General features: G+C 38.5%; 2 protein-coding genes across 2 annotated transcripts in view; both read right to left on the bottom strand.

The window, feature by feature from the left end:
* Positions 1-1,900: 1,900 nt before the first annotated feature.
* Positions 1,901-9,065, bottom strand: LOC137491244 (uncharacterized). Its single transcript, XM_087249292.2, has 3 exons — positions 8,544-9,065; positions 7,791-7,940; positions 1,901-3,379 (listed from the first exon to the last, which is right to left on the bottom strand). Exons 1-3 carry the CDS (start codon positions 8,656-8,658, stop codon positions 2,499-2,501), a joined length of 1,146 nt encoding a protein of 381 aa, XP_087105418.2. The 5' UTR covers positions 8,659-9,065; the 3' UTR covers positions 1,901-2,498.
* Positions 9,066-14,068: 5,003 nt separating this feature from the next.
* The window catches only part of LOC148680259 (uncharacterized), a 29,200-nt gene continuing 15,349 nt past the window's right edge, over positions 14,069-27,919 (bottom strand). The window contains exons 3-4 of the mRNA XM_088649902.1: positions 16,525-20,331; positions 14,069-16,434 (exon numbers count right to left, since the gene is read on the bottom strand). Of these exons, the coding sequence (XP_088506028.1) occupies positions 18,676-20,331 (1,656 nt within the window). The 3' untranslated portion in view covers positions 14,069-16,434; positions 16,525-18,675. The remainder of the gene's footprint in view (positions 16,435-16,524; positions 20,332-27,919) is intronic.

Here is a 27,919-nt window from a genome sequence, read left to right as displayed (position 1 = left end):
CTGCGTCAAGCCCACGTGTATGCTACGCCGCTGACGCATAGCCCTACGCCGTGGCCGTCGATGTCGCTGACGTGCACCTCTCAAAAAATGTAACTACATGTCGCAACGACGCGTAGCGCAAGCTCTGTGATTGGTCGGCTTGGTGGCTGACGAGTCTGGTCGGGACTGAGAGCCGTGTGAGCCCAATAGAGCGATTGTTTACAAGTTGAGGGACCTTGAGGGAGCTCCAGAAAAAAGTTTGTTTTGTGTTTACCTCATAGTAAAGTTGTTGCACGTCCACCGGTTTCTGCTTCAAAAAGAGCGAGTTTGAGTCACTTTTACATTCAGGAAGTATTCAGGAAAAACAAAGCACCAGCGAAGAAACTCAACACAGAGGAACATTTACACCTCACTGCCAACTAGCATTTCGGAAGTGTTAATGCAGGCCAACAGAGACAGCGCAGAAGTATAAAGGCTTTCCATCCGAAAGCTCCTTCACGGGACTCCACACTTGTAAACAATCGCTACATTGGGTTCGCGCCATTCGCGCGGCTCTCGGTCCCGCCCAGACTCGTCAGCGCTACCAAACCGACCAATCACAGCTTACGCTACGCGTCGTTGCGACGTGTAGTTACATTTTTTGAGAGATGCACGTCAGTGACGCCGACGGCCATGGCGAAGGGCTATGCATCACCGCCGTAGCATACGCCGGCGTTTGACGCAGAAGTATAAATCAGCCTTTAAATGCACCGCTACACGTTGAATATTTAGCAGACCAGAATATTTTTCCCCCAACAATTTACAATCACTTGTCCAACAGTCTTTAATTAAATCATAAGGTATGAACTCCTATTTTATAAACATACAAGGGCAATTATTGTCTATTAGCTCCGTGCGCTGCTCCAGATAGCCAAACCAGCTACATCATCTTTACCTTAGGTTCTTCGCAACAAAATTAGTCTATTTTCAGCCTTTTCTGTTCTTGTGTGAATAAGTAATCCCCTGCTATGTCCTGTAAGTGCCAAATGCAACAAATTTGGTTCATGAAATTTCAAAATTCAAGAAAATCCGATAACGTATTTGCAAAATAACATTTTTTTTACTAGTCATTTTTCAAAATCTTTTGTTAGACTTTGCACATTACTTTAGTAAAACTTTTTTTTACACACACACAGACACACACATATATACATACATACATACATATATATATATATATATATATATATATATATATATATATATATATATATATATATATATATTATTGCAGTTTATATATATTTGTACATTATTTTACATTTAAAGTGTGAAGGCCAATTGGTCATTGAAAAATAAAATGGAATAAAGTACTACTGTGCCACTTGCTTTTTTTGATATAGTGTTATGATTTTGATGTGGTTATGAAGAAATAAAATTAAGATTTTTGTGATAATAACCTTTGTAATATCTTGTTTTTCACTTTTGACAGGTAGGAAACTCGTGTTGTTTTTTCCCACCCTTCGGTTGAACTAAAATGATTCTTGCAGACTACATGATTAAGACAAAATTATTTTTTCTCGTGCGTCCTGACATATGCTAGTAACAAACAAAAACTGTCTTTAGTTTGATAGAGCACACAGGGCCTGAGTTATGCACTAAGGCTGGCTTTAAAACAAAAAAAAAACAAAGCTGTTTGTGTTGAGGTGGTTCATCATAGGACAGACAACATATATAATAATAGTTAGCATTTAACAGCAGTGTTTTTTGTAATTTCAAAGGGTTTTCTTTAAAATTACATTAAGATATTGCATTTATTGTACTGTATGTGGGTGTGGTGAGATTTTAAATTTAGGTAGGGGGAAATACCCTACTTAAAAAGGTTTTATTTTTTTTGGCATGTTACCTTCCAGTTGGAATAGAATAACTCTTGCATGCATTATCATAGAGAGAAATTTATTTTCCTTGTGTTTACTGACACCTGCTTGAAAGAAATGTAATTTTGATGGAGCACTCAAGGCCTGAGTTACACATTTTCTAACTTCAGTTTATATAAAACAGTATTTTATGACATTTCAAAGGATTTCCTTTAAAATGATACCAACCTTTTTATTTATTCCTCTGCATGTGGTTATGGAAAGCTTTTTAAATCGGAAGGCCAAATTCAGGCGGAAATACCCAAAATAGCCCAAAAGCTTAACAGGTTAATTTCTGATGAGCTGCTGAAACTCATCCCACACCGAAGCTGCGGTCACACTAGAGTTTGAGCATGCGACATCTTGTTGCGAAAAGGGGCGGGATTAAACAAGATGATTAGATATTAAAAAAAGTGAGCGATTATCCAGAGAGGTCATGTTTTGATCTTTGATTGGTCTCACACAGTCAAGTAATGCGATTTCGCAGGTCAGAGTTCACCAAGCTTGAACTCTGCAACGTAGTGAACTGCAAAACTTGACGCTCAAACTTGCGTTTACAGTCTGACGCATTTGCATGCATATGAATGGAAGTCTTTGGGAAGAAAGGTCCAGTGTAACCGTGGCTTAGGTGCAAGTGAATGGTGTCTCTCCAGTGTGGATCCTCATGTGTCGGTTAAAGTTTGATGATTGGGTGAAACTCTTCCCACACTGAGTGCATGTGAATGGTTTCTCTCCAGTGTGGATCCTCATGTGGTGATTAAAGGATGATGATTGACTGAAACTCTTCCCACACTGAGTGCATGTGAATGGTTTCTCTCCAGTGTGAATCCTCATGTGTTCTTTAAGAGATAATGAGCGTGTGAAACTCTTCCCACACTGAGTGCATGTGAATGGTTTCTCTCCAGTGTGGGTCCTCATGTGGTGATTAAGGGATGATGATTGGCTGAAACTTTTCCCACACTGAGTGCATGTGAATGGTTTCTCTCCAGTGTGGATCCTCATGTGTAGATTAAAGTTTGATGATTGGCTGAAACTCTTTCCACACCGAGTGCATATGAATGGTTTCTCTCCAGTGTGGATCCTCATGTGTCGGTAAAAGTTTGATGATTGGCTGAAACTTTTCCCACACTGAGTGCATGTGAATGGTGTCTCTCCAGTGTGGATCATCATGTGTTGTTTAAGAAATAATGAGTGTCTGAAACTTTTCCCACACTGAGTGCATGTGAATGGTTTCTCTCCAGTGTGGATCCTCATGTGTTTATTAAGGTGAGATGAGCAACTGAAACTCTTCCCACACTGAGTGCATGTGAATGGTTTCTCTCCAGTGTGGATCCTCATGTGAATCTTAAGATCACCTTTTCTTCCAAAACTCCTTCCACATTGAGTGCAGGTGAAACGATTTTCGTTTCTTTTTTTCAAAATACCATTAGTCTGTAAATGAGTTTTTTCCTCAATTTTGACATGATATTCCTCTTCTTTACTCCCCTCATTCTCTTCAATTATATCTGAAATAAATAAATAAATAAAAAAACATCACTTTTCATTAAGTCTTAAAAATCTCATCAAAAGCGTAAAGGTGAAAAGACACTGGAAATATTGGCTACACACTGTAATTTTGATGCACATTAAATGTCAAATAAATCAGATCATATTTTGTTCAGTCCATTAACGTGTGCACATTTAAGCAGATTCAATTCAATTCATCTTCATCTAGTGCTTTTACAATGTAAATTGTGCTGAATCCACTTAACTTAGAAGTTCTAGTAAATTGAAACTGTGTTAGTCCAGTTTTCAGAGTTTCTCATAAAAGTCATTTTGGTCATATTGATAAGACACAGATTTGAAAGCTGTAAGTGGCCTATTTTAATTTGTATATACTCAGAATTACAACAAAATGTTTTTCTAAAATTTGTAAAGCAGACCGGGAATACTTGTTCATTCTGTGCCTGACTGATAAACGCATCAGGAAAAAAAAGTTCTGAGGTAACAGTTGAACAAACAGCTGAATATTTGTCTCGCAAACATGAGACATACCTGTTCAGCATCTGCATAAAAACTGAAATGTGCACCTTTCCCCTTGTGTGCTGTTGGGTCATTTTTATCCATTCTGGGTTGATTTTGTGGATTAATTTGGTCAAAACTTTCTGTGTTTTAGCAAACGGACTGATATTTGGGAACATCTTATTTTGACATAATCTGGGAAAATGCTTTGAAATAAAAAATGAATCTCTCATCCGTTTCTGTAATAGTTAAATTACAGTGAGTTCATGCATCTAGCATATTATTTTATAGCTATATTCTACTGTAACATGCTACGTCAGTTAGCATTAAATTATAAATTGACTTTCTTATAAATATACCTAAGATGGCAGGAAGTACACATATCAACCATTTATGGGCGCAGTCTTGAAAATGATCAGTTGAAGCCTTTTAATGTTTATTCAGATCTTATTTTCATTCAACAGCAATAGCTGGATGCCTTCATCCATATTAGGGATTTCCTGGAATGTTCTGCTACTTTTGTGAGGCATATATGGAATTTCTGCTCAAGTGTAAATGAAACAGGCATTACATGCATTTAAAGTGCAACAATGCCCACATCAACCTATTTTGAGAAAAACTGAAAAAAAAACTTAAGAAATAATTTTTCTACTTTAGAAATAATTTTTTGTACCATTTTTGATACAATTGTTGTTATATCAAAAATAGTAGCCTATTGAACATCAATATATAGCAAGGTAATGAAGTCAGAAATTCCAGTATCTGGACAACATTACACCTTAGTTAAAAATTCTGTCCAAAGGAACATGCTTGCAGCTTCGTATCACATTGAATAACAACTCACACTATAAAATAAATTATATTTTCAGATTTAAAGACACTTACATTTTCAAAAAACAAACAGAAACTGCAAATCAGGAGATCGGAGGCTCAAGAGGTATGATATGGCTCATAACAGACTAGTAAATGAGAAGTGGGTTAATTTATCAATGTTTTTTCCTTTTTGATGTTACGAGTTACGCTGGATCTAATCTCACTATATTTGCTAAAAGTGATATTTAATTCACCTTGTTCTCTATATCTATCATAGGGCTGGACAATAATATAATATCAATGTATCACGATAGATTTTTTTTCAATAACGGTGATATGATTTTTAAACCCATTTCCGATATTTCGATACATTTGTGTATATGTTTTACATATGTTTTATCATATCTATCTATCTATCTATCTATATATATATATATATATATATATATATATATATATATATATATATATATATATATATATATATATATGATTCTCTACCTTGTATCATTTGTCACTAAATGACTTTCCGTGCTCAGAATGAGCATGATGTCACTTGCTTGATGACAGCGCTCAGAAGTTGGTTAAGCTGCTCTCACAGAAAGCTACAAAATGAGCGACCTGAATACAGATATAGAGGAACAAGCTTCCACAAGTAAGAATGCAGACAAAGTAGTTGATGTGGACGTTGTTTGGCTTTTTAAGTTTCCATAAAATTTTTGTTTTGGCACTTTGCAAACTGTGCGGGAGAGCGATGCCGACTAGCATCGGGAACACATCAAATAGGTTCATAAAAGTATAAGTCAACCTGTCGCCCCACCATCCACCTTCCTGACACCAAACACAGATGACTATGAGGCGCAGTGTAGGGTTTCGCATGTCTACACATGAATATACAACTATAAATTTCTCGCATTTAAACATATACTATGTTCAAAACAAGTATGACACTTGCACATACTGTATATAAACCTACTGCACGCATACACCCACATACACATGCACAGACATAATAACTCGATCCTAACATAAACTTGATCCTTGCATAAACACCCAAATTAACACACACACACACACACTCAAGGAAACTTACAAAATAAAATTCACAAACACATGTATCAGGAATCTTGTTATTTCAAAGCTGATGAAATAGAAAGAATTTGATTAATAGAAGTATTAAATCTGTTAAATTATGAAAATGTGTTATACAAAACATTAGTTTATATAAATAGACTATATAAAAAATATAAGAACTATTTTATGTTAAATCTTTTAAATTAATTAGGTAATTACATACACAAAAATAGTCAGAAAGCCTTAAAGGACGTTTAAGATAAAAAGCAACCAGAACTATAAATATACTCAAACAACTCTTTTCTTTTGCAAATATTAATGTAGCCTATACTCTTTTTGATTTGTTTTTTAATTATAATTATTATTCTTTTTCTATTTTTTTTTTTACGATGTGGATTTTGGTATTATTTTGACCAGGAATAATAAACTGCAGAAAACAGTCTCACTACTTGCTCTACAAACTGGTGTGTTCATGACTATACATACAAATAAAAATAATAAAATGAGAAAATATGACTTTGCAACATCAAGCAGTATTAGGCATGGGCCAGTATAAGATTCTGACAGTATGATATCCTAAAATATATTTTCTTCTGAGCCACTTTTAAAATATTTTGGAGCAGTAAACATGTCAGGCTAAATAATTGAAATGATTCACAGATTTCTTTACGATTTAAAACAGCATCTTTGGTCTTTACTGCAGAAGATACTGTTGTCCTAAAAAACTTAAAACAAAACATTAAAAAAAACCTTACATATACTGTAGGAACGGTGCAGCAGAAAATGTTGGCGATTTTATAACCTTGACTTTACCAAACTGCGGTAAACCTTGAATATAGTTATTGCCCCATGCCTCAGCAGCATAACACTGATATTTAGGATCTAAAAATTAATTCTTTAAAAAAGTCTCACGCAAACAGATTCCAATGGCGCCGCCTGTTGGTGCATGAAGAATATGGTCTAATTTCTGCGACTGTAAAATGTTGTATAACAATTAATTATTTTAGTGTCCATTTCATTTAGCATGCTTAATATTGGGGGCATCCACATTTTCTTACATACTGTAAACCAGAGTTTCTGCAGGTTTTACAAAGTTAAATTTAAGACTTTTTATGATATTTTTAAGATCATTATGAATGAAATTTTAGACTCATAAAGGGATAAAGGCTAAAGAACTTTTTAAATGGCCCAGATGGAAAAGATTTTTATTTGCGCCATCAAAAAAATATTATATTTTATAATTAATACATTTAATAATACAATAATAAATAATAACTATATATTTTTTATATGTTATTTTTTCTTTAAAAAAATGTATATTGTGTAACATAAACTTTTTTTTTTTTTAAATAAAAAATGAACAAATGTTTTTAAAGTTTTAAAAACTATAACAAACTAAATCTATGCACAACAATCTGTCCAGGTCGATATCCACAACAGTAAATACATGGAGCACGTTTAAACAAATGTTATTGTAAGGAAAATAATTAAACTATTATGATAAATAGAGTTAAAATAACCTTTTTGAAGAAAAAAGTTGAAAGTTTTATTGAGATGGATTGTTGGTGATTGTATGGGTTTTGGCCAGATTGGGTAGGAAAACATGAACAAAGGAAAATAAAGACTTGTTTAAAAAAAGACACAATATTTCAGTAAATTAAGGGCTTTTTAAGGCCTAAAATGTTAAGTCTTTTATGAGAATACTGTAGGTCAAATATCTTCATCTTCGTTACACTTTTTATTAATTTATTGTTTTTATTTATTTTATAAAGCACCAAGGACGCTTTACAAACAGCAAAAGAACAAGAAAAGCAATAAGGTTAAGAAGGTAGAGAAAATGGGAGACTAATAACACATGAACACGAAAGAAACTCATTCCTGTCTTTCAATGAGTGCTTGTGTACATTTAAGAGAACTAGGCAGCACACTCAGGTTTGCAAGATGGATTTAAATTAGTATTATTATTAATAAAATATATCTGAATGAGGATCAAATGACTGAGTTGGTCTTTGAGAATGAAAAATCAACCTGTTTGTTCCTGCTGATCTTCCTGTTTGACTGTGAATGTTTCTTCAATCTTCACATCTTCACTCTCCTCTTTAATAAACGCCATCTTTATAACAGTGTGGAGATCAGTCGCTTCAGCAGGAGTTTTTCTCTGCGTTTTGACACTTTGTCCTGTTTAAAATGAACAAACAATAAAAATGTCCTGTTTAAAATTAATAAAAACAAAGAACAGAAACAAAATAACTTCTTTTTAACACTTGCTTCAACAGTTTCTTTAAAATATAGGTAAAATTGGTTTTATAATCGCACATTCGGACTTTCCCCTTAATGATATAATTTCATAAAAGTATTATTTACAAACTCTAAATAGTGAAATCATATTAGCAGCCAGTTACTATCAAAGTACAACATTGTTCACCGTCAAATAAACAGTGTTAATGTTGTTTTCAAGTCACACTTGCATGCTAATTCCGATCAAATATTCAAAGTAACATGGTAAACAAAATAGAGACTTCTAAATGAACAAATGCGCGAATATAAAACCAACTTTACCTCTATTAGAAAAAATTGGGAAACCCTGCTTTAAAACACTTATTACACCCTTTTCTGTTTCAAACAATAGCCCTCGGCTACTGAGAACAAAATAGTGTACGCTTTATAAATGGTTTAAAATAAATATTATTGTCAACAGCAGGTACATAATTTTGCATCAGATGAAAAAACTGAAACTTTAATTAAATCGGTTTATATCTGTAAACGTTTTAAAGCACAAACCTTTCTCCAGTTGAATCACAGCGCTGAAGCGGCGCCGCCTGATGACGTCACACGCCACGCCAAAATAAAAGTCTTTATTTTGTTTCGCTTTTTTGCCATTTACTGTTGCAGTCATGACTTATTGATACATTTCTCCCATGTTTTTCACTTTATACTATTTCTGCTCTCTCTCTCTCTCTCTCTCTCTCTCTCTCACATTTTAGGTGCTTTATTGGCATGACAAATAACTGTACATTCATACTGCCAAAGCAGTGCAGCGTCCCTGCGTTCAAACAAGACAGTGCAAAAAGGGCAGTCTACATGGTTCAACAGCTCCTACTTTGTACATGGCTGCTTTTTTTCAACATTTTCTTGCACACTCAATTACAATTTAACCACTAAAGTCACTGTCAAAGTCAATGTTTTTGGTTCCTTTTCTAGACTTTGAACATCTCGGGACTCTTTCTGTGTATGACAGATGAAGGAGCTCTCTGATTTCGTCTGCTAACGATACACCTGTGTTCAGTTTCACGTGTTTTCCAAATGCAATCCCAAAATCAGCCAGAAGTCGATGTTTACCGATGTCAGCCATAGCTAAGCCTTCCTAGGCTCTTATGTGTTTTTTGTTAACTGGCCCACATACTGCAAAAGGAGCTGTGAACCAGAAGATAATTCCCACCTATTCTGAACGTTTGGCAAAACATATATGGTAATAATCTGGCCCATATCTCTTCAGCCATGCCATACCTCAGCCACATGTGCCAGCTATCACCCACATTTGGCCCAAATTGTTCTTGCTATCTGGGAGCCACCCGCACCTTCATTTACGTTCTTTGAAAACAGCAAGAGCAGCACTACGTCTTTGTTGTGACACTGTTTTGTCATGTTATGTGCTGTTGTGCATGCAAAAGTACTTAGTATGAGAATTATTTCATGCAAAACTCTTTTTTTTTGCTTTTTATTTAGCTGTGCGTAAATGTACAGCCCATCTCTCATTCGGTGTTGTTCAAAAAGCTGATTGTTGGTCCACAAAGCGAAATCTATGCTTATTGGTTGAGAGAGAGCGAGTTTGAACCAATCTGGGCATGGAGGAGGGATAATGCATCAATGTATCATGTCTGGTTTGTCCGGAGACACAAGCGACGAGCGTTTCTTTGTCAAATCAACGTTTTTTTAAAATTTGATGATGTAACCACACTGATTCCGGAGCCTCTGAAAGTCCATGAATTGAATGTGTTACAGCGGTGGAAAGCTGAGTTTCTCCTCTTTATGCCAATCTTTGAATTGTACGGATTGGATCAGCGGATCAAAAGTTATTAAACATTTAAGATCAAAACTTTTATTTTAGCCTACTTTTCAAGTCCAAAAGCACGAGTTTACGTGAGTCTTAAACTATAAAAAAAACCCGATTTGATGAAACATGATGAAACATCGTTTTGTCATTCAAAGCCATTTTGAGAAAATATCAGCGGTAGTGTTTCTAGAAACATGTTAACGTGAGTACATGGAAACAAGTTAACATGAGTCCACAACCACAGCAACACATACAGTATGTTGACTGATAAAGATATTAAAACAGACCCTTTCATGTGTAGTTCTGAATAGCTAAGTTAGATAGGTTGTTTTATATGTGTGCTGAACTTTTTAACTACACAACTTCGAATCCCGTTAATGACATGTAAATTATAATTATTTAGATTAATTTAGGTTATTTCCTGTTCTGCTACACAAATAGTAAAATCAATAATGTTTACAATGACACTCACACCAAGTAATTAGGTCATTTATTTAGTATGAGCATGTTTTGTTGCTGCGGAAAAAGTGACCAATCTGCAAACGTGAATACCAGAAAGAGTAAATTAAATATATACTCGAATTACAGGACTGTCAGATCATAATCTAACTTGTAGCAAGAAATTGACTAAAGCCCGTTATAGATTACAAAATACAATAAAAAGTAAAGCATGTATAGCATTTATTCCAAAACAAGATCTAGTGAATGTTGAAAGTGAAATAAGGCAAACAAACTGGCAATCTATTACAAAATAAAAAAAAAATCATTAGAAGAGGGTTATCAGGATTTACTGTCTTCCCTAAATAACATTAATAAAATATGTTGAGTTAAGATGCAAAAACATCTAAATGCCGTGTAAAATAATCTTCTTAAATTAACATTTTTTAGGCTCCTGTGTGTATGTTTAGTAACATCACTTTTATGGCAACGAATAAGTCCTTTTTCTGGTCTTTAAAGTGAAATATCTTAACATGAACAAAGGAGAAAAGAAAAGAAAAATGTTAATTTTCTATCTAAATTTCAGACGGCACTTAGAGGTTTTTGCATTTGAACTTTTCATATATAAAAAACAAAAGTAAAAAACAAAAAAACAAAACAAAATTTACCATGGATTACAAGTACTCTATGGGATATAATGAAAAAGCGGGGTGCCTCTTTGAAAATGTTTTTTTTTTATTATCAGGATTAACTACGGATCGATTAATTATACTTAATTAATATACTTAATAAACTTATACTTAAGAAATAAAGTAATATCTGAAATTAGAAAGGTTAAAGCAAACTTCTTTCTTAGAATCATTGAAGATGCAAAAGGAAATAGTAAACAATATGGAAAACTGTTACCAAATTAATTGGAAAAAAAAGTGGAAAGTAGAGAATATACAGCTTAAAATAAACAGACAAATTGTTTATGATTCTGTAGAAATTGCAACTAATTTTAATGAATGTTTACTAATATCTGTTTAGAAACTTGCTGAACATTTTCTAGTTGTTCGCCCATGTTCTAGTCTAAAAGGCAGCTAACAGATGAAATAAATGTTCAAAAAATAATTGCCACATTGAATAATAGTAAAACAAAAGATGTTTATGGCCTTGATACTGCTTTTTTAAAAAGACATAGAGATGTTTAGGCTTTCCTCTCATAAAAATGATAAATAAACCCATAAATGATAGTATTTTTCCTACTGCTTTTGCAGTCTTTCTTGATATACTTAAGGCATTTGATACTGTTAACCATGATATTATAATTAAGGGTTAATATTGTCCAGTGTTATTGTTTGCTATAGAGGTAAAGTTGGTTTATTATTCGCACATTCAGACTTTCCCCCTTAATAATATAATTTCATAAAAGTATTATTTGCAAACTCTAAATAGCGAAATCATTTAGCAGCCAGTTACTATCCAAGTACAACATTGTTCACCATCAAATAAACAGTGTTAATGTTGTTTTCAAGTCACACTTGCATGCTAATTCAGATTGAATATTCAAAGTTGCATGGTAAACAATATAGAGACTTCTAAATGAACGAATGTGTGAATATAAAAACCAACTTTACCTCTATTTGTTTGCTTCGTTAATTTATGTGTTTTTACTTTGCTGTGCGTGCATCTTGTTTTACAGACACACATTAACGTTACTGCCTAATAGTTTAAACATGGTATCAGGTAAAAATGTGTCCATGAAAAAATAAATTGAAAGGTTGTGATTTTTAAGGAATATTTTGTTGCATAATATTAGAGGAACAGCGATGTCTCCAGAATTTGTCTGTAAAGTTTCACCCTAAAACATCCATCAGATTATTTGTTATACCTTTTAGAATGTTGAGATTTTCTGCTTTAAACACTTAGTCTTATAGTGGATTAAACAAGTTTTTTCAATATTGTCTTAAAAATGTTTTTAGGTTTTGATCAACTTCAAATTCTGAATATCTGTGTGTCTGTGTATAAGAGAGATAGCAGATATGTTGTGTGAAGTTGAAAACGAGGAAGGAAAAGAAGCTAAATACAAAAGACTTTTATTTTGGCGTGGCGTGTGACGTCATAAGGCTGCGCCGCTCCTGCGCTGTTTATCAACTGGAAAAAGGTTTGCTTAAAATTACACAGGTGTAAACCGATTGATTAAAGTTTCAGTTTTTTTTCACCCGATACGAAATTGTGGTAGTGATGGGCAAAGCGAGGCTTCATGAAACACTGAAACAGTTGAAGCAAATGAGTCGAAGCTTCGAAACGTTTCGAAACACGTCTCTACAGTGGCACCTAGTGGTCATTTTGAAATTCTGCACTGAAAGAGCTTCAATGAGAAGCGCTTCGTCTAACAGGTGAATTATATATGTTGTGGAATGGTGCATTACAAGCAGTTTGGGGGAGTGGTTAGTGTTCACAACTAAAACGTTGAGACCATGGGTTTGAATCTGACATAAGTAAAAGTCACAAAGTATATCATTATCGTGTTGAACTAGTATTGATGGTGCCACATCTGAATGAGCAGTGATAATAAATACTTTGGTCATAAAATATGAACATTAATGAAAGACTCAATGTTTTTTTATTTTTTTTATAAATAAAGATTTTTATTTAAAAATATTAAATGTTCTGCTGTGGATGGACTAAGCCTGCTTCTTTTTTTACAAATTATTTCTCCAGCCTTTGAAAAAATCCTCTCACAGGGCACACTTGTTGCAGGCAAACACAAATACTTTTGTGCAAACACATACAAATTTGGGAAAATTCTTTCTCTTTCCTTCCAGTATTTTAGTGGATCTTCATTTCTTGGCAAAAACGCATCAGTTATGTATTTTTTTACTTCAACAGTGGCATCAGCTGTAGCACTGCTTGTCAAGTGGGATTCCCGGACACGGTTATCAAAAAGTTTCCATAAGCTGTCCTGGCTTTCTGCTGGTGTTGTTGATGATGATGATGAAGATGATGACGACGATGATGATGGCATCGATGCTGACAACTGTGGATCTGATGTGGGAAAAAAATAATAATTACAAAGTCTAAACTCATGTCATACCTATATGAAGTTGCATAATACATGAAAAGTAAAAGGGCTCACCATGACTTATTTGGTTGCGCATAAGTGAAGCACACTCCATTGTGAGATGCCTTTCAGCCTCCTGGCCTTTGCCAGTATTTCTAAAAGCCACTGTTTTAAACCTTGGGTCTAGCAGTGTAGCCAATGCCAATGTTCTGAAGGACTCATACACAGCAAATTTTAGATAGTAGATTTAACTACATTAGAGTTAAAATTAACAATCCCTCAGAGTTTATAAGGGAACCACTATAAGTGTTAAAAATAACACTTTTGAAAGTGTTAACATTGTCAACACCAAGAGAGTGTTAATTAGCAAACTCTTATTGTGTAAAATATCTGTTAAATTTCCGAAAAAATACCAGCAGCTGTGGTTGCCAGAATCTTTCTGTGAAAAACATGAAAGTTTTATAGAACTGTATAAATTTACAAAAAATAACCATATTTCATGAACTAATACAATGTTCAGTTTACAAAATTATAGCTTAGTGCAAAAAATGTAGTCTTTAGATGCAATAATGTGTTCATGTGTGATTACAACTAGCAAACAGATTCTGACTGCATTTGTAACTACACAGTTACCTTTAAAGAAAAGACGATACAGCATAACATCAAATACTCTCAGTTCATCTTGGACTTGAACAGAGACGCTATTATCCTCCACAATGGTGACAAAAACTGTGTTTAGCTGTTTTTCATTTTTTTTTTTTCATTTTTAGATTTTACTGAAAAATATCAGCAGCTGTGGTTGCCAGTATTCTGCTGTTTTTAACATTCATAAATTCAGTTTACAGAATATTTCTGTTAAAAGCACATTCAACAGTCTGTATTTTTTATCGATCTCACACTGCAAATTTTAGATTTAGTAGATTTAACTACCTTAGAGTTAAAATTAACACTCCCTCAGTGTTTATATGGGAACCACTATAAGTGTTAAAATAACACTTTTGAAAGTGTTAAAATTTTTAACACTCAGAGAGAGTTAATTAGCAAACTCTTATTGTGTAAAATATCTGTTAAATGTATGTCAAAATACTGGCAGCAGTGGTTGCCAGTAATCTGCTGTTTTCAACATTTTACATTCGTAAATTCAGTTTCCAGAATATTTCTGTTAGAAATACATCCCATAGTCTGTATTTTTCATTTAAACACACGTAAGCCTTAAATTCCAGAGCAAAATCCTCACTAGTGTCCTCACTACAGAGGGCTGAACACTCAGACAGTGATGAAGTTAATGAGACAATTAAGTGTCTAATTAAAGGAGGATTGAGAATTATTGATGAACAACTGTTAACAAGCAGAATCACTGAAGGAAAGAAAAACACAAGCCAAAACCAAAGATGAAATCAACTGAGAAAAAAAACTCTAAATAAAATAATAATCAATAAAAATAAAACAAATTACATAATAAAAAATGTTATTTATCAACATCTTTAAAAAAACTCATCACATTAAACAACTTTCATGGAGCTTCACCTATACTGACCTTGGACTTGATTTCTGTCATGTGAACAAAAGCTCTTAATGAAATTTCTGTTGTTCATTTGAAGTCACCATGATGGAGGACAGAGTCGGCTTTAGTCAGGCTCTTCAACTTCTTGCTATAAATGTATTTTAATTTGGCTGCTATAGTTAGTGTTAATCACACTATTTATACATATAGCATGAAAAGCCAAAAGAAAATTAAATTGTCAGTCTGAAGAGATTGTTTATGATATCATATCCATCCTTTCCTGCTTGTATTCTAATTCAGTATCATATTAGTTATGTATGAGAAATAAATAATATACATAATTAAAACCACTGAAGCTCTAATAAAATAAAATAAAAACACTATTTACAATGAGAATGTTTGATCTATGGCAAAACCCAAAAACACTCAGACATCAACAATTAGTCTTTGAATCTCAATAATGGTGACAAACAAAAAAAATAAAAATCAAGTAAAAAAAAAAAACACTTTACTGAAATATCACCTCCCAAAAACAACACAAAATAAAGGAAAAGAAAGAGATTGTAAGAACATAAAGCTGCATAATTTATTCATGCTGCAATGCATGCTGGGAGCTTTGTACTATGCTGGCACCCAGCATGCATTGCGGCATGAACTATGCAGCTTTTTTTTTAGCAACCACGGTTGAGGTTCATATGTTGATTCTTGATGCCTGTGTGTCATAAAGAGCAAGCTGGAGCTTGAATGTTTAGTGCATGACAGTCTAATTATTAATTGCATCCTAATTATTTGTTGAATCTTCTATGAAGAGCAGTAGACTGCCAGTAGTATTGTCCCATGCAGCTTTAATACTATTATATTTGCATATTTTTATTAATCAGCTTATTAAACACCTGAAATTTTATTTATTACAATTAAGCATAAACAGTATAGTTTCTCTTAACCTTTCTTGCAATAGCTGATGAGTTTTAGAAACACAGCTATAAAAGACAGAGAAACATTAGGATATAAGAGTAAAGCTTCAAGAGCTCAAATAAGCAGCCTCTGATCTCTATGATGGTGAGGTCAAATGAAATATTTTTAATAAAAAAATATAAACCTCTGTTCATTGTCAAATATTCTTACAGAAATGAAGTCAAACTGTAATCAGTGAAGCTGCTTATACTATTATTTAATGGAGTTGTTTAATCCTCTGTTTTAATTCAGTTGGTTTGGTGTGAGGCTGTGTCTGTAGTTTTATTTCTTCCTTCAATTTCTTATTCCTTCAGTGATTGTGCTTGTTAACAGCAGGTGTTCAACAGCAGGTGTCTGAATTCACTTATTTGTGGTCATTCCCTCTGTCTAGTTGACTAAATTAATTGACCAATTTAAGGGCCAGGTGAATGAGGGTGAGGCGAGATTTCAGACACTCTGATTAGTTTCTCTAATACAAGGGTTTTCTACAAAGGTAGATACATGTTACAAGGAGGAGGCAAATCAGCTTCTAATGCCGAGAGGGTTATTTTACCTTTATCTAACTCTAGAATTTTAACGCTTTACTCTGAATTACCACAACACTGGAAATTTAACACCAATGAATTTGCTGTGTACCCACCACATCTCGACTGGAGTCCTTCTTGCAGGTGTGAGCCTGTGCAAAACAGGAGCAAAGCAGATTAATTATGTTACTGACAACAATATTAAACTTATGGCCAGTGACAGTATGGCTATTGTGGCTTACCTAACGGGACAACTGATTCCTGCTTGGCAAGGCCTTTTTTCTCAGTTAGCTTATGCTGCAACATCCGGTAGAGTGGTATTAACTTTGAGGCTGAGACTCTCTGTTCTTCTGATAACTCAGTTGTTGCAAGTTTGAATGGTTGCAATAATGATATGGTTAACATCATACTCCATACTGGACAACAGAGCAGTATCAGCCTTTAAACTAGAAATTGCTGCAGCCACTGGCTCTCGTTGTTCAAACAAGCGTTGCAACATGTCATAGGTGCTGTTCCATCTGGTTTCCACTTCTTGTATGAGTTTTAAAGTAGGTCTACCCATCAAGGCCTGCATTTCTTCAAGTTTGTCCTTTGCTTTGCAGCTTGATCTAAACAACCCCACGATCTTTCTGGCGAATTTCACTGACAAGTGGGGTTTGATCTAGGGCCTTTTTCACAATTAAATTTAGATTGTGTGCAAAACAAGGAATGTGCCGTAGATTAAGTAGTTGGGCACTTAACATCATGTTGGATGCATTGTCGGTCACCAAACACTGAACTTTGGAGGTTATTCTCCACTCAGACATGGGCAAAGTTTTAGCCTCCATGAGATGCTGTGCAGTGTGTTTGGTAAAATCTTACAGCACCCAATACAACAGTTGCCATCTATGCTTCAGGTGTTATAAAGTGGCACGTTACACCAAGGTATCCATCCATATTAATGGAGGACCACATATCCGCTGTGAGGCTAACAAATTGTGCCTTCTGTATGTCCCCCATAATCTTCTCCTTGGTGCTGTTGTATTTTTCCATGACCATTGTTTTAAGTGCCTTGCGAGATGGGAGAACATAGCTTGGATCAAGCTTGTTCACAAAGGCCCTGAAACCCATATCTTCCACAATGGTGAAGGGCTGCAGATCCTTCACCACCATGTCTACAAGAGCCTCATCCAGTTCCTTTTGTCTGCCTTAAAAAAGGAATACAACCTACTTTCAGTAAAATATATTTAAGAGATTTAGCCTGAAATAGCTCAAACACATACAAACAATTCATTTTAAATACAGTGTCGTATTTGTCAGGTGTCACATTTAAATATTCACTGTAAAGTTTGTTAATGGGATGTTATATTGCAGGGCTTAGGTTGACGTAGGCTTACGTCTATATGTAAAATAAGAATTTTTTAAACACTGTCTCAACACTTTATATTCACAATTAGACTTCATTCATTGCATACCTTGCTTAGATGACCCAGCAGTGTGACTAGCAGGTCTAGGTACAGGGCCATCCTCTGCACCCTCCAAAATGGCAGGATGAGTGCTCCTCAAATGGCGCATCATGGATGATGTATTATTGTAATAGGCTAGCTGCCTATCACAATACATGCATCTCACTTTATTCGGTGTTTCCAAATGGAAATGCTCCCACACCACAGATGGACGGCATCTCTTGCGTGGAGCATCCATTACTATTCTATCTATCTATCTATCTATCTATGCAATACTATACACTATCTAAATAGGTTAGGTTAGGTTACTTTATTTATACCCGAAGGTAGATTTGATTTGCAGTCAAGAGTCCTCATCTTACAACAGTGCCACACTGTCATGTTTACCAGCGAACAACCACCAGATGTCGCTGGTAAACACACACACACACTTAGAACTACACTTTTCCTGGACTACAACTTCATACATGCTCTTCGCCCACACACCTGCTTTCTCATTTAGCTTGATTTACATTCACACCTGAGGACTTTCAGAGACTGATTACACACAGTATTTAAGCAGCACACACACTTATTCACATTGCCGAGTCTTGTTTACTGTTTTGTTTACTCCCTGAATGGGGCTTGCAATCCCCTCTACTAACAATATTATGCTGTCATCTACTATACTCATGTCCCCTGTTTACCAGCCCAGTTCTCCATGTTACAAGATGGCTTCCTCCAGTCTGTCAGCTCACAAGATGGAAACCTCCAGTCCTCCAGCTCACAAGATGGCTGCCTCCAGTCCTCCAGCTTACAAGATGGCTGCTCCTCCAGCTCACAAGATGGCCGACTCCAGTCCTCCAGCTCACAAGATGGCCGACTCCAGTCCTCCAGCTCACAAGATGGCCGACTCCAGTCCTCCAGCTCACAAGATGGCCGACTCCAGTACTCCAGCTCACAATGTGGTCACAACCAGCCCTCCAGTTCACAATGTGGTAAGCGCCAATCTGCCACCAGCTCACAAGATGGTTTCCTGTTCCTTGTACGTTCCTGCCATAGTTCCTGTTCTAGTTCCTGAAATGCCATCAACTGAGCACCCAGAATGGCTACCACCACCTGAGTTACCAGAGCTGATGCCACCACCAGAGCTGCCACCGCCACCTCCAGAGCTGCCACCGCCACCTCCAGAGCTGCCACCGCCACCTCCAGAGCTGCCACCGCCACCTCCAGAGCTGCCACCGCCACCTCCAGAGCTGCCACCGCCACCTCCAGAGCTGCCACCGCCACCTCCAGAGCTGCCACCGCCACCTCCAGAGCTGCCACCGCCACCTCCAGAGCTGCCAGACCCTCCAGAGCTGCCAGACCCTCCAGAGCTGCCAGACCCTCCAGAGCTGCCAGAACCACCGCCACCTGAACCTCCTGAATGGCCGCCTCCTGAGCTCCCTGAATGGCCGCCGCCTGAGCTCCCTGAATGGCCGCCGCCGCCTGAGCTCCCTGAATGGCCGCCGCCGCCTGAGCTCCCTGAATGGCCGCCGCCGCCTGAGCTCCCTGAATGGCCGCCGCCGCCTGAGCTCCCTGAATGGCCGCCGCCGCCTGAGCTCCCTGAATGGCCGCCGCCGCCTGAGCTCCCTGAATGGCCGCCGCCGCCTGAGCTCCCTGAATGGCCGCCGCCGCCGCCTGAGCTCCCTGAATGGCCGCCGCCTGAGCTCCCTGAATGGCCGCCGCCTGAGCTCCCTGAATGGCCGCCGCCTGAGCTCCCTGAATGGCCGCCGCCTGAGCTCCCTGAATGGCCGCCGCCTGAGCTCCCTGAATGGCCGCCGCCTGAGCTCCCTGAATGGCCGCCGCCGCCGCCTGAGCTCCCTGAATGGCCGCCGCCGCCGCCTGAGCTCCCTGAATGGCCGCCGCCGCCGCCTGAGCTCCCTGAATGGCCGCCGCCGCCGCCTGAGCTCCCTGAATGGCCGCCGCCGCCGCCTGAGCTCCCTGAATGGCCGCCGCCGCCTGAGCTCCCTGAATGGCCGCCGCCGCCTGAGCTCCCTGAATGGCCGCCGCCGCCTGAGCTCCCTGAATGGCCGCCGCCGCCTGAGCTCCCTGAATGGCCGCCGCCGCCTGAGCTCCCTGAATGGCCGCCGCCGCCTGAGCTCCCTGAATGGCCGCCGCCGCCTGAGCTCCCTGAATGGCCGCCGCCGCCTGAGCTCCCTGAATGGCCGCCTCCTGAGCTTCCTGAATGGCCGCCTCCTGAGCTCCCTGAATGGCCGCCTCCTGAGCTCCCTGAATGACCGCCGCCTGAGCTCCCTGGATGGCCGCCGCCGCCTGAGCTCCCTGGATGGCCGCCGCCGCCTGAGCTCCCTGAATGGCCGCCGCCGCCTGAGCTCCCTGAATGGCCGCCGCCGCCTGAGCTCCCTGAATGGCCGCCGCCGCCTGAGCTCCCTGAATGGCCGCCGCCGCCTGAGCTCCCTGAATGGCCGCCGCCTGAGCTCCCTGAATGGCCGCCGCCGCCTGAGCTTCCTGAATGGCCGCCGCCGCCTGAGCTTCCTGAATGGCCGCCTCCTGAGCTTCCTGAATGGCCGCCTCCTGAGCTCCCTGGATGGCCGCCGCCTGAACTTCCTGAAAGGCCGCTGCCACCTAAGCTTCCCCAATGGCCGCAGCTCCACGCCCCAGGCCCTCCGCAGCTCCACGCCCCAGGCCCTCCGCAGCTCCACGCCCCAGGTCCTCCGCAGCTCCACGCTCCAGGTACGCCCCCGCTGCATGGTCCTGGCCCTCCATCCCTCCCCCTGTTCTGCCTGTCTGGAAGCCACTCCTTAGAGGGGGGGCTCTGTCATGTTTACCAGCGAACAACCACCAGATGTCGCTGGTAAACACACATTCACACCTGAGGACTTTCAGAGACTGATTACACACAGTATTTAAGCAGCACACACACTCATTCACATTGCCGAGTCTTGTTTAGTGACATTTCAACGCGTTTCTCCCTGTCTTGTTTCTCCGTGTCTGAACCTAGCCTTGTATCCTAGTTATCCGTTTTAGCCGCCTGCCTTTCGACCCATTGCCTGTTTACTGACTTCGACTCTGGATTTGCCCGCACATACCTGTTCATACCTGTATTGACCATTGCTTGCCTGACAAAGATTAAACCTGCATATTGGATCCTATCTTCTGTTGTTGGTGTCACTCCCCGGCGTTACACACACAAAGCAACTCACACAGTAACAACAACAAATGCACATTAGGACATAAAACATAAACATAAAGAATAAATAAATAATCACTTTAAGTGTCAACCCCCCTCCCCCAAGTAAATATTTAAAATGATTTAAAATATACAGGTCACTGAAACATCTCTGCTTAAAGTCTTATTTAAATGTCTAATGGCTGCTGGTATAAAACTATTTTTGTAACGTTTCATTTTGCAGCTTAATACTAGAAACCTACGACCGGAGGGAAGGAGCTGAAACTCTGAATGTAGGGGATGAGCAGTGTCATTTAAAATTGAATTTGTAATTCTGTTTAGCTGCCTAGTGTACACAGCTTCTAGATTGGCTAGTGACACCCCGGTCAGCTTACTGGACCACTTAACTATTTGATTTAGTGAATTTTTATTCTTGACAGAAAGATTTCCAAACCATGACACCAGAGCAAAGGATAAAACGGATTCAAGAAAGGCGTGATAAAATAGATTCGTCATCTGTTTATCGATATGAAAATAATTTAACTTTCTCAAGCAAAATAGTTGCTGGTGCCCCTTTTTACACACTGCTGCACAATTCTCATCAAAGGAAAGTTTAGAGTCAATAATTGTGCCAAGGTATTTATATGATTGCACACTTTCCACAGTCTGATTTTTAATGGAAGTGCTCACCTGTGAGTGAGCAGCCTTCCTAAAATCCACGACTATATCTTTTGTCTTTAAAACATTTAACTGAAGATATGACTCCTCACACCATCTGACAAAGTCAATGAGTACTGGACCATGACCTGTTTCATCATCATGGAGTTGACTGACAATGACAGTGTCATCTGCATACTTGATAATCGTTCTATTTTCCCACCTGTTTGTGTAAAGGATGTATAACAAAGGTGAAAGAACATACGTTGTGGTCTCAACGGTCTCAACGTTGTGGGGACCCGGTGCAGGAGCAAACTTTATCAGATAGACATCCATTCACTCTAACACTTTGTGTTCGGTTAGTTAAAAAATTAAGGATCCAGCCCACCAAGTTATTACTGAGGTCAAACTGTTCCAGCAATCTCTTAACTAAAATGTGAGGTTGAATTGTGTTAAAAGCAGAAGAGAAGTCGACAAACAGAAGTCTGGCATGGGAACCATTTTTTTCTAAATGTTTAAAAAGTAGGTTAAACAAAGTAACTGTGGCGTCCTCTACTCCCAGATGAGGCCTATAGGCAAACTGCATGGGATCAAGTGGGTACTCTGTTCTTCTCAGCATTTCAGACCTCACAAACTTCTCAAAAATTTTCATCACAATTGATGTTAAAGCTATAGGTCTGAATTCATTAAAAGTTTGGGGTGATTTGGATTCGGGTACAGGGACTACCACAGCATCCTTCCAAACCTTAGGTACCTGCTGTTCTAGTAAAGATCTATTCAAAATGTATTCAAAAATTGGACTTAATTCTCTTGCACAGATTTTAAGTGTGCGACCACAAATATTGTCTGGTCCACAGCTCTTGTTCACTCTTACTGAGAGGAAAGCCTAATGCACAGCTGTTTGTTGTATAATAAAATGCTGTCCACCTGTAAGTTTACTATTTAATTCCTCAATTTCACTAGTAAAATCCAAATGATTAAAAGGATTATAAAAATGGTTAAGAGGATTGGCTAACTCAAAATCAGTGCTATAGCCCACTAAATTAATCTGGTTACTATTTAGATTATGGAGGCCTGTTATAGTTTTCAAACTATCCCAGGCTGAACCAAGCTTATTTGTTGCCATCTTGTTTTCTAATTCAGTTTTATAATTTTAATAAATATATAAATTATGGATATGTATGCCTATATGGTTGTATGTGTATGCCTATGGGTGTATATGTATACCTATGTGGATGTATGTGTATGGATGTATATGTATGCCTATAAATGTATCAATGTATCAGCAAATGTATTCTATAACTATTTGTCAGTGTCTATAGCCTGTCTATCAATAAAGTTTTAATGTAGCTTAAATATGCACTATAAATGTCTCTAAATCGCAAAATATCTCTCCTCTCACAAAAACCCACGAATTGAACATGAGATAGCACCATTTTTATCCTTTTTTTGAAATTAGATTCAGACAGATGTGCGATTGTGATTTGTTTACAACCCTGTCAATCAAACTGTGATTCGGCAGGTATGCCACGTCCCGAAACACTTGGGCCGCCCTGATGCTTTGGATCTCTTTAGCCACGTGACCTGGGTGTTTCGAATCACTTCAGTCACGTGACCCCAGTGTTTCGGATCATGCTTCGGTGCAGTGTTTCAAAACACTTGCGCTTCGGGATCTCGACACTGTGTCGAAACGTCAGTTTCGCATCAGCCATCCCTAAATTGTGGACCTGCTGTTGACAAATTATTTTAACCCTTTATACACCAAAGTAGCCTACTATTCTTAACTTCAATAAAGTATTATTTGCAAACTCTAAATAGCGAAATTCTATTAGCAGCCAATGACTATCAAAGTACAACATTGTTCACAGTCAAATAAACAGTGTTAATGTTGTTTTCAAGCCACACTTGCAAGCTAATTCTGATCAAATATTCAAGTAGCATGGTAAACAACAGAGACTTCTAAATGTGCGAATATAAAACCAAATTTACCCCTCTCTCTCTCTCTCTCTCTCTCTCTCTCTCTCTCTATATATATATATATATATATATATATATATATATATATATAAAGAAACTGTTGAAGCAAGTGTTAAAGAGAAGTTATTTTGATTCAGTTTATTGTTTTATTAATTTTAAACAGGTCATTTTAAACAGGATAAAGCTTCCAAACACAGAGAAAAACTCCTGCTGAAGCGACTGATCTCCACACTGTTATAAAGATGGCGTTTATTAAAGAGGAGAGTGAAGATGTGAAGATTGAAGAAACATTCACAGTCAAACAGGAAGATCTGCAGGAACAAACAGGTTGATTTTCAATCTCAAAGACCAACTCAGTCATTTGATCCTCATTCAGATATATTTTATTAATAATAATTCTAAATAAGATAAATAAGGTCACATGAGCATCACCTTAAGGTGAGAAATGTATATGAAAAATATGTTACACGTTGAAAGGTGCGTGTATAAAGCATTGTAAATAATCATTTTATGTTAGGAAATGAAGAAATGAAGTGCTTCAGACGAAACTATTTAATTAAATATATTTTTTTGACAAATTATATTTCTTAGCACTCTTCCATCTCTTTGGTCTGCTTGGGTCACTGAGGTCTCTTCTGGGTCAGGCTGCAGGTAGGGTGTCATCATATAAGGCAGAAAAGGTATCCTCTGTCCTCAAGCAAGTAACAATGTAGTGCCCAGTTTTGTTTCAATTGTATATTACAAATATAGTAAAAAGAAACATTGTGTAAAGCAACATTTGCTTTAAACAATGTTTTTTTTCACTATATTTGTATTATACACTTGAATCATTACTCCCTAAAAATCAGCCATTTAGCCTCAACATAGTGATGAGGTAGGGTCATCACTTATGAGCTAGTAAGTGGAAGCAGTAATGAGTTTAATAGTTGAAACACCAAAATATTAAGGACAGAAATTAAGTTGTACCTGCACATTTATACTATGGTCGGATTTTATATTATTAGTGTCCTTTAGTGACTGGTGGAGCTTTAAAACCGGCTGCAATTAATGAACACGATAGCATTTGGAAACTACGGTGGCCGGGAAGTGCAAAACAACTTTACAAAGTGTAAAACACTTTTACAAAGCTTGAGACAAATTTACATGTTGAAAAACATTTTTACCTATCAGACACAATTACAGAGAAAATTTTTTTTTACCAAGGATGAAACAAATTTACATTTTGGAAAAAAATTAACAAGACGCAAAACACTTTTACAAGTCCCGAAACAAATTTACAATTACAGATTCCTTACCGAAATGGAATGTTCTATGTAGGCCTTTGCAATTGCTGCTGGTGCTATTTCCATACCAGGTGGGGATACAGCCAGACAGAATGCTCTCCACAGTGCAGGTGTAGAACGAGCAGAGAATGTGGGGGCTCATTCCAAACCTTCTGAGACGCCTGAGGAAGAAGAGGCGTTGTTGTGCCTTTCTCAGCACTGCGTCTGTGTGAGCAGTCCATGTCAATTCCTTAGCGATGTGGACTCCCAAGAAACTTGAAAGTGCTGACTCTCTCCACTGGCTTCCTGTTGATGGTGATGGGGGTGTGTTCTCTCTTCTCTCTCCTGAAATCCACCACCAGATCCTTGGTTTTGCTGATGTTGAGTTAGAGGTAGTTTTCCTCACACCACTGTGTCAGAGTGTGCACCTTCTCATCATTATCGGTGAATAGGCCGCCCACAGTTGTGTCATTAGCAAATTTAACGATGACGTTGGAGCTGTGTTTGGCTCTACAGTCATGTGTGTACAGGGATTACAGGAGTGGGCTGAGAACACAGCCCTGTGGAGCACCAGAGTTGAGGATCAGTGTGGATGATGTAATGTGATTCATTCTGACTACCTGGCGTCTGCTTGACAGGAAGTCCAGGATCCAGTTGCACAGTGAGCTGTGTAGACCCAGAGCCTGGAGCTTCATCACCAGCTTGGCAGTCACTATGGTGTTGAATGCTAAGCTGTAGTCCACAAACAGCATTCTCACATGTGTTTTTGTTTTCTAGGTGAGACAGAGCAGTGTGCAAGGTGAAAGCAATTGCATCATCAGTGGAGCGGTTATTCCTGTTTGCAAATTGCAGAGGGTCTGTGTGAGCGGGCAGTACAGAGCAGATGTGCTTTTTAATCAGCTTCTCAAAGCACTTGCTGAAGATGGGTGTCAGCAATCAGACACCAGTCATTCAAGCATGTGGTTTTAGCTGATTTTGGTATGGGCACAATAATAAGTGTCTTAAAACATGTGGGAACCACAGACTGAGAGAGTGAGAGGTTAAAGATGTCCGTGCTAGCTGGTGTGCACATGTGCGCAAGTACACGGCCTCCAGCTTTGCGAATGTTGACGCATCGAAAAGCTCTCGTTACGTCCGCTAAAGTGTGCTTTCGGTTTCGGGCGAGCAGTGTGTGCGCGCTGTCCTGGGCTTCAAAGCGGGCGAGTTAAGCTCATCCGGGAGAGATGCAGAAATGTTTACAGTGGCGGATTTGTTACTTTTAAAGTCTGTGATGTAATTAAGTCCCTGCCACATGCTCCTTGCGTTATTGGTGTTAAATTTACCCTCTACCTTGTCTCTGTACTGACGTTTTGCTGCTTTGATGTTTTTCCTGAGGTTGTAATTTGCTTGTTTTTGTTCCTCAGCATTTCTGGATTTATAGGCAGAAGCTCGCACTGATAGGGCTGTTCGAACTTTGGGAGGGATTTGTATGCGTCCCGGATTGGGGAATAGAAATGGTCCAGAATGCGATCCCCACGCGTGTTTGCAATGATGTGGTGATAGTATTTTGGAGCGATTTTGCTGAAATTGGCGTTGTTAAAATTTCCTGTTCACTTAGGCTCCCGTACAGTTCCCTGAGCGCTTGCTTTGTGTTGGCTTGAGGGTGGATGTAGACAGCCGTAATGATAACAGCTGTGAACTCCCTTGGTAGCCAGTATGGCAGACACCAAAGCATAAGGTATTCCAGATCAGGAGAACAAAATGATCTAACTGGGTCTATGTTCCACTCATCACACTATGAGTTGTTAATAAAGAAACACACACCTCCTCCTTTGCTTTTCCTTGTGAGTTCTTTCGTTCTATGCGTGCGGTGCACGGAGAACCCCAAAAGTTCAGCAGCTGTGTTTGGTACCTCCGCAGACAGCCAGGTTTCTGTAAGGCAAATAATGCAGCAGTTTCTTGTTTCCCGTTGGAAGGAAATGCCCGCCCATAGCTCGCAAAGTTTGTTGTCCAGTGACTGAATGTTAGCCAGCAGAATGGTGGGAACGGAGGTGGAAAATCCATGGCATCTTAGTCTAACGAAGACGCAGACTCTCTTTCCTCTATTCCAGCTGCTTTTCCTTCGTGGTTTCTATTGTGTGTCCCAGACAAAGGGCTCTGTGGCAGTGTTTGTAAACAGAGCGTAGTTAAAGAACTCAAAGTCCGGTCTTCGATGTGCAATGAGGGAGCCAATTTCCCGAAGTGTGTGTCTGTCGTTGGTAATAAGGGTGTGTACATCCAGCACAAAAAATGACAAAAATACAAGTAAAACACACAAAACACAACAAACATCTTGATGACGTATCTCACCATTTACACCCACACCGGTCCCGTTATTGCTCCTACAAGCTTTTCTAGCACCATTTTTAACACCTTTTTATACCCAGAAGCCAGGTATTGCATTGATCTTCATTCCCTTTTAGGTCGGTTCTTTAAGTATGTGACAGCTGTCCAGAGCAGAGCAATTTGGAGAGTTCTCGAGACCTACTTGATCTCAGAGCACCCCTCTCGCCCTGCAAACGGCTCTCTACAGGGACAGCATGCCAAACTTGCTTATAATCAATCATCAGCTAAGTGTAAACTCTTGAAAGATTAATTGAATTGAACCTGCTTAAATGTGTACACATTAATGGACCGAACAAAATATGATTTGATTTATTTTACATTTAATGTGCATCAAAATTACAGTGTGTGTAGCCAATGTTTCTAGTGACTTTTCAGCTTTTAATGAGAGTTTTTTTTATATTTCAGACCAAATTAAAGAAAATGAATGGAGTGAAGAGGAGGAACACCATGTCAAAATTGAGGAAAAATATTTTACAGACTGATGGCATTTTGAAAAGGAGAGACAAGAATCGTTTCACCTGCACACAGTGTGGAAAGAGTTTGGCAAGCAAAAGCAAACTTAAGATTCACATGAGGATCCACACTGGAGAGAAACCTTTCACATGCACTCAGTGTGGGAAGCGTTTCAGCCAATCATCATCCCTTAATATACACATGATGATCCACACTGGAGAGAAACCATTCACATACAATCAGTGTGGGAAGAGTTTCAGTCAATCGTCAGACCTTAAATGTACACATGAAGATCCACACTGGTGTGAAAGAGTATATGTGCTTTGAGTGT

This window comes from Danio rerio, chromosome 4 (assembly GCF_052040795.2).
Source record: "Danio rerio strain M-AB ecotype USA chromosome 4, GRCz13ab, whole genome shotgun sequence".
In the NCBI taxonomy this organism is placed as follows: domain Eukaryota; kingdom Metazoa; phylum Chordata; class Actinopteri; order Cypriniformes; family Danionidae; genus Danio; species Danio rerio.
Note: the sequence above shows the minus strand (reverse complement) of the source record. Positions and strands in the feature narration are given on the sequence as shown.

Coding starts and splice junctions, on each gene's coding strand:
- LOC137491244 (XM_087249292.2), bottom strand. CDS start 8,658: ATGACTGCAACAGTAAATGGCAAAAAAGCGAAACAAAATAAAGACTTT. Junction 7,941..8,543: donor TGTGATTCAACTGGAGAAAG/GTTTGTGCTTTA, acceptor CATTTTAAACAG/GACAAAGTGTCAAAACGCAG. Junction 3,380..7,790: donor AGATCAGCAGGAACAAACAG/GTTGATTTTTCA, acceptor TATTTATTTCAG/ATATAATTGAAGAGAATGAG.